At 43.5% G+C, this 7500-nt stretch overlaps 1 protein-coding gene across 3 annotated transcripts in view; it reads right to left on the bottom strand.

Moving 5' to 3' along the window:
* The window catches only part of Myo16 (myosin XVI), a 479021-nt gene that overhangs the window by 374226 nt on the left and 97295 nt on the right, over window positions 1-7500 (bottom strand). For 2 of the 3 annotated variants that reach the window (XM_029481007.1, XM_029481008.1), the window contains exon 1: window positions 3408-3902. The exons of the other annotated variant lie outside the window; for it this stretch is intronic. In XM_029481007.1, the coding sequence (XP_029336867.1) occupies window positions 3408-3435 (28 nt within the window). In that variant the 5' untranslated portion in view covers window positions 3436-3902. Of the gene's footprint in view, window positions 1-3407; window positions 3903-7500 lie in introns of those variants that run through there. 3 annotated transcript variants of the gene reach the window in all.

Below are 7500 nucleotides of genomic sequence, written 5' to 3'. Positions count from 1 at the left end.
AGCACCCTACCACCATTTGCAAGACAGACAGTCTCTTGTCCCTTAAGAGAAAGAGAGTAATGGGGAAAAAGACCTGTATGACTTCATAGGTCTGGTTTGGGGAATGGGGTAGGGGCCAGTGATGATGACCAGGCCAGGGCTCTGTGAGGCAAGAACAGGAGCGTCTCTGCCCAGAGGCTCCTGGACAGTGAGCCAAGTATTCAGTGGGGAGAAGTATAGGGCAGACACTTGGTAGAGGTCACTTGTGAGAACCAGGGACTGGGCGATAGGAAGCAGCCTTGTTCTATGTGGACACTTTTAGCTCAGATCGGGCTGCTTTGATAACTCGGTAGCCTGGAGAACTTTCACCTTTGTCCTATCATAGGTGGGACCACCTTGAGTCCTGATGCTTAGGGACGGGCTGACCAGGTTGAAAGTCACAGGGAGCCAGCTTGGCCCCAGATGTGAGACGGGAGAAGCACATGGGGCATGCTTCTGCTCCCTTCAGTTAAGGAGAAAGCAGGAGTCTAGGTAGCTACTCGTGTTGTAGTAAAACCGGGGTCTGTAGTCCCCAAGTCCACTTCTCCTTCCTGCTGAGAGCAGAATCTAGTCATGTGACCAAGCATAATGAACATCATCCTGACCCGCAGCCCGAGGCACAGCATGAGGTGGGTCTCTCTGAAGCACCCTTCTGGCCACAGGCACCTTCACTACCAGCATTTCCCCTAGAGGTCATCTGAAACTTCCCTGCTGACTCTTATCACCATAACAAAAAATGTGTTGTCGTTTTAGACATGAAAGCTGTATTGGGTGTGCAAAATGAGATCCATTCTCATGTCAAAGAGAACATTGGGGGAGAAAAATATCTGAGACTATTTCTCTTCCTGAATATCTGCTCACACTGCCTGGCAGGTTTCTTTTTCTGATGGTAACAACATAACACTGCTGACATTGTTTTGTTTTCTCTTAAGACTTATTTTATTTTTAAGTATGTGTTTGTATGTATGTCTATGTGTGGGTGTGTGCAAATGAGTGCGGGTGCCTGCAGAGGCCAGAAGAGGATGTCAGATGCCCTGGAGGTGAAGGCATAGGCAGGTGTAAGCCTCTCAACGTAAGGGACAATATGGGATCTCTGTAAGAGTGATAAACACTTTAACCACTAGGCTCTCTCTTGTTCACTAACTGCAGCATTAAAATAATAATAATAATTTCTGAAAATAGTAGTCAACCTACCTTTATATTGAAGAGAGACCCTTCAGACTGTATGATTTATCATTAAACTGAATACTCCCCTGGGTGAGTGAGGAGTCTCCTTGAGCAAGAATGACTGGCCATCCAACCCTCTGCCCAATGGCTTCCTCAGTCTCATGGAGCCCATGTGACATGCTGAGGTAAGGCAGCCAAAACTTCTTGCGTCTGCCCAGGAGACTGCTCACTTCTTGCACCACAGCTTGGCTTTGAAGGTGAACACAGTTGGGACTGAATGCAAAGGACGCCTTAGAGGAGGGTGAGGGGTATGTTAGTGTGGAGGCATCAGGTGTCACACCCACACGATGAACTGTGGTCATATCTCCATAGTCTAGTCATTTCAAAGCCTTTAAACCCCACAAATCTTTGACAGGAGACATCCCTTGGTGGCTTCAGCCACCGGGAAACCTAAGTTCTAAGGTCCACAGCAGAGGCTGGAACTGGAGGGCAGTCCCACTTTATCGTTAACAGCTCGCGAAGTGGGTGAATCACAAGTAAGCGCTTCCTAATTGCTTTGGTGAACTCATCGGGAATGCTTTCCCTAAGCATTGGAAACATTTTTATTAACGACCATTATTAATTCATTAAATTTATTAACTCCGCTTTCATCTCTTACAGTGACCAATGGTAAGACTTGCCTGAAGCCTTCCATTCCATGTACCCACTGCCTCTATCAAGGGTCTGAGCTTCTAGTCAGTCATAGACTTAACAGAGGTGAGAGGAGGCAGGAGGAGTTAGCCTCACATAACATCTGGCCACCACCAGGTCTTACGTACTCCAACCCACTGAGCTCTTGCCCACCTTCCATGGCTACACCCCATGGAGGAGGTGTGATCATCTTCTGGACTGAGCCAGGCTCTCTGAAATGATGCAGAGGGTTTGGGGAATTCCCTCTGGGAAAGCCAGACAGGAGCATGACAGCACCCTACCGGTGCAGTACAGCGTGAGTGGCTGTCTGAAACCCAGCCAGGTTGTTGCACGATGTGTGTTACCGGGTCAGTCACATTGAGACTTTAGGGGGTTAAGCCGAAGAAGACTCCACGTTTCGAATATACTGCAGTCACACAATGTTCATCAGTTAAAGAGTTAACTTCCAAATACCCAGGCTGATCAGTGTGCTCTTTCTTGGCTCTAGAAGCCAGGCTTCTAAACTAGGCATTTTTGTTTTAAGAATCACAGGCTATCCCTCTCTTGTCTATTATCCAACAAAAAAAATAAGACCAAGACAATTATTTTCTTCTCAAACATATTTTTTTCCAGTCTTCTTTAGGACAAAATTCAAGAACCATTGAAACCACATTCCTTTGACAAGGTGCTTAGTTAACATTGGTGTGTCCTTGCTAGCAAACCCACAATCTTACCAGAAATCTGTCCCCCCAGCGATGCTACCCATCCCTTTAAGATCATGATATTAATGTGCAGAAGTTTCCAAAAGTGCTCTCAGAGAAGAAAATTCTATCCAACAAGCCAGTTTTGCTATCAATATGTCCTCTCAGTCCTTGTCACTATCAAAGAAGGTTTAGGTGCAAGTAGTGTCTAGCTGGGAGCACCCTGCTGCAATCCCAGTATTAAGGAAAGCCACGGGAAGAGCTGCTGGCTGACTAGTCTGCACCATCTGAGCACGGGTGCAGAGCATGGGTGCAGAGTCTCTGCAAGGTGAACGGCACAAGGACAAAAGTTCCCAGCCAAGGGCAACCAAGAAAGACTGGGAAGGAAAACCCCGAATGATACCGCAGCAGGGAAACTCTAGAGTGAGTGAGTGAGATCTATCATGAAATCGCTCCAGCCTCAGCCAAGGAAGTTGTACAAACATCACCCAAATACCTCAATAGTGTAGAAATCCTTAAACAACTTTTGTGTATTTATTTCTTTTCTTTCTCGATTTCTGGTATCCCATGTTAGAAAACAAAACAAAAAAAAACCCCAAAAATAACCCCAGCATTTTAAAGATTTTTCACACTACAGCATTTAGATAAAAAGAGAATTATTTTAAAATCTGATATGAAATGGATCATGCCTGTCAACTGCCCTTCACAGTTACCAATGCATTTTAACTGTCTGGATGCCACACACCACAGATATGCCTTAATTCTGGCATATGTTTAAAGTAACACTTCAAGACACACACACACACACACACACACACACACACACACACACAGGTCAGAGAGCCTACTTACAGTACTTGATAAAATGATACTGAGACATTGTCCCTTCTCAGGCTCGGATCCTTCCGTGGGTCCCAGCATTCTCTTCAGCTATGACTGTTGTCTCCAGAAAATGCATAATTTAAGGTCCCCGCTCAGGTAACGGTGTACCTCAGAATGTACTACTGAACAGAGGCTCCCCTTCATGATCTTGCAAAGAGCAGCAGCTCATTTTCATTCAGCAGCTGGAGTTCAGAGCAGCCCCCAGGGTGGGTCTGAGCCACTGCGCTGCACGTGCTATCCCAGCGCCCTTGATTGACACATTCCAGCGCCACAGTCCTGGGAAGGGTCGCTCTAATTGGCACTCACGTGCGTGCGCGGCTACAGCCTGCCACTAGCGTGGAGGTGTGCTGCAGTGCGGCTCTCCCTCCCGGTCCTGCCTGCTAATGGCTTCTCAATAGCTTTCAAAATGCAGAAGACTACACTGATGAGTGGGCAGGAGGGTGATGCTGCACAAGGCATCCAGGATCTCACTGGTGCTCCGGGAGCACTGCCCCGTAGGACTGAATTCTTAGCTGGTGGCCAAGCTCGTTATTTTTAGTTGCCACCAGTTGCTGTTCGGGAATACTAAACGGACAGCAGGAGCTGAAAATAGCCCCCTCTTAGGATGAGCATGCTTTGATCTGCCTCTAGCCAGGAAGCATTCTCACAAGAGATCCTTTTGGTTATCTATGCAGAATGCAAAATTTAAATTACCCACAGAAATGTGTTGATTTGCACAGCTCTAAAATTTAGGATTTTGCTACCTCTGCAAATTGCAATGAATTAAACTGCGCAACCTAAGCCAGAGAATAAAGTTTGCCTGGGTTGCAATCAGAACGAAACACATGGTCTCCCAGACTCTATTTCAATGGAGATAAATATCAAATTTTAATAGCTAGTTAGCCAGAAAGAGTCATATGTAAGTCACTTGCAAATGAGAGTGAGTAAGTGGTTACTTTTTAAGTTAATGCATTTTTATTTTTAACTATTTTTATTTATTCTTTTACAATTTCATGCAGCATATTTTCATTGTATTTTTCTCCTTTCCCCAACTCCCCAACTGCTCAACTTTATGCCCTCTCTTTAAAAAAATAAGAAAAGAAAGAAAGAAAGAAAGAAAGAAAGAAAGAAAGAAAGAAAGAAAGAAAGAAAGGAGAGAACTAGAGTCCGATTTGTGTTGGTCAGCTACCTTTAATATCCGGTCTGCCCTGGAGTATGGTTGATATACTCAGTGTCGCACCCTAAAGAAAACTGACTCTCCCTCTCCCAGGTTAATTCGAGTTACCATATAATCTTTGGGACAATACTCTGGCTGGATATCAGAATCATTGGTCATTCATTGGTCAACAGTTTCCCTAAGATCAATGCCATTACAGGGTATCGTCAACATTATGGGTCGCCCTGCACAACCTGAAGGTAAGAACCTATGGCTGAAGATAGCACCTACTTATGTCATAGAACACGGAGAGACCGACCTGGCACTCATCTGGAAGCTTCACCCCGACTGACTAGCATCTCGATTGGAAGGCGCTATTGGAGGAAAGAGGTAATGATCACCTAGCTAGGGACTCTGCAACCTAGAGTAAAGACCCAGCGGCAAGGTAGTATATTTTTATGATAATCTTCTTTGAAAGTGTAGTCAAAATCTGTTTCAGATTTGAAGGCATTGAGAATGTAAAGTGGATCAAGTAGTACAGGGTCACACCATTCTGTGGTGGAGCATAAATCCTGGGTCTCCTAATAAATACAACTTAGTGAGTCTGGAGTCTTTATTAAGTAAGACTACAAGAGCCAAATCTGTATAGCTAGGGTCATGGATGCACTTCAAAGCACAGGGTCCCAACACACTCTGTCACATTTCCCCACCAAAGTTCAAATTCAGATTCTACCACTTTCCAGAGTTCCATTTTAGACAGAATCGTACCTTCCATTTATAGATAGAAAGTGAAGTGCCTAATCCCTGCTATATGGTTTAGAAATAAGATGTAAACCATTGGTTGGATTTTTGGTGTTTGAAGTAAGTACTAGAATTAACTAGAAGGAAGATATTTTACTATGCATCAAATGACCCTGTCCACACTTTAACTGTCATAAGGATTAGGAAGGAGACTTTCTCTTAAAAAATGGTTTCTTCATTATCCATCCATTCAATAATTATAGCACTCTGGAGTGCTGGGATTAAAGGTGTGCATCACCACGCCTGGCTCTTTTTTGTTTGCTTGTTTGTTTTGTTTTGTTTTGTTTTGTTTTGTTGTTGTTTTCGAGACAGGGTTTCTCTGTATAGCCCTGGCTGTCCTGGAACTCACCAGGAGGCAGAGGCAGAGGCAGGCAGATTTCAGAGTTCGAGGCCAGCCTGGTCTATAAAGTGAGTTCCAGGACAGCCAGGGCTATACAGAGAAACTCTGTGTCAAAAACAACAACAACAACAAAAAATAATAATTATAGCACTCTTATCACCCCTGACCTGTAACAGGTTAGGTGATTTTTCAGGAATAAAAATATGTCTTTAAAAGGTCGTAAATGCAGTATTTATAGTTAAGGGTAGCTTAGCTTATTTTAAAACATTCTTTGGGTTATTTTCAATGTTCTAGTAAGTCAGTAGACAATTGTGCATACCTCTTATTGACCGTCAAGTGCAAGGCTCCTTCCTCTGAAGTCAGTGCAAGTCTCCATATTCACAATGATTCTGCACTCACTGGAGCAGTGTCCTATCTCTTTAGGGAGCATTCTGCCACTCAGATAGCCCACCTCCCATTTTAACACAGTGACAGGTAGACAATGGGTGGTGTCCCTCCCTGTACATGAATTTCTAGTGTCTGTATTTTCGAGCCTCTGAATACACACAATCCGCCTGCATCTTATGACCCCTAGTTCTACAGTACATGGTTCACTCCTTAAAATGAATAGGATAAGTCCAAGAAGACGTTACTGAAAGTTGATGATTGACTAGACCTTGGTGATCTATCAAAGTATATCCCTGCCCCCAAGGTGCTCACTGGTGAAATGCAGGTTCACACCAATCTAATGCATCACAGTGCATGGGAAACAACACAAGTGGGGTAAGGGTCGGAAACTGTGTGGAGGAGCAACACAGCCACTATGAGGAAACAGAAATGAATACACACAGTGTGAAGATGCTTCACTCTTCTTCATACATGGCATGTACATGAACTGAGCATGACCTGTGTTTGAGCTGTGTGTACATTTCACTTTCACATACTCTGGGGTGGGCGGGGGGGGGTTCTTATATTTGACTTTTAAACTTTATGCTCATTTTATAAACCTATGGGAACATGCACAGCCAAAAAGAGATATATTTTTATTTTCCTATCTATCACTACCAAACAAGCACTAGTTCCTTATTCAAGTGTGAATATGGTGGGAAAATAGATTGGACTCCATTAACTTTCATAAAATGGAACAAAGGATGATTTAAATTTTATTACATTTCTTGAAATGTATCTTTCCTATGAAATCCAGCTCTGGTAGGGATTACACAGACCACATCATAGCTCTTTGAATCACATATTTTAGGGACAATATCAGATTTGATGATAGTGGTAAGGCAGAGCTGAGACTGGAATGGATACATTTCCTAGAAACTCATTTACGGCGTGGAATTGGTCATTAAGCACAACATTAAATACATGCATTTGGAAGGAGGAGTTGTTTTCCATTGCCAGGAAACTTTACAACTAATAAAGCAGTTGTTTTATTATTCTGCAGCATCTTTACGACACCCTATTGTTGTCAGTGAAGATATCAAGAATATTTGAGAAAGCACCATTCATTTGTTAAGCATCAAACATGCCCGCTGTTCACACAATTTCTTATACAAACACGTTCTGGTTTTTTTTTTCTCTTTTAAATGTAATCATTATTGCACACCAGACAATTTTCAAGTAAGCTAGATTATTCCCCCAACTTAAACAAAAGTCTGACAAGCGCTCAACAATATACACCTGCTCAGGAGCAGTACTCACTCTGTCCCAGCTCAGACATGTCATTTTACAGTTCTCCGTGCAATCCAGACATGCCATTACAGTTCTCCGTGGAATCCAGACATGCCATTACAGTTCTCCGT

This window comes from Mus caroli, chromosome 8 (genome assembly GCF_900094665.2).
Source record: "Mus caroli chromosome 8, CAROLI_EIJ_v1.1, whole genome shotgun sequence".
Taxonomy (NCBI): domain Eukaryota; kingdom Metazoa; phylum Chordata; class Mammalia; order Rodentia; family Muridae; genus Mus; species Mus caroli.
This window is presented reverse-complemented; position numbering and strand designations above follow the sequence as displayed.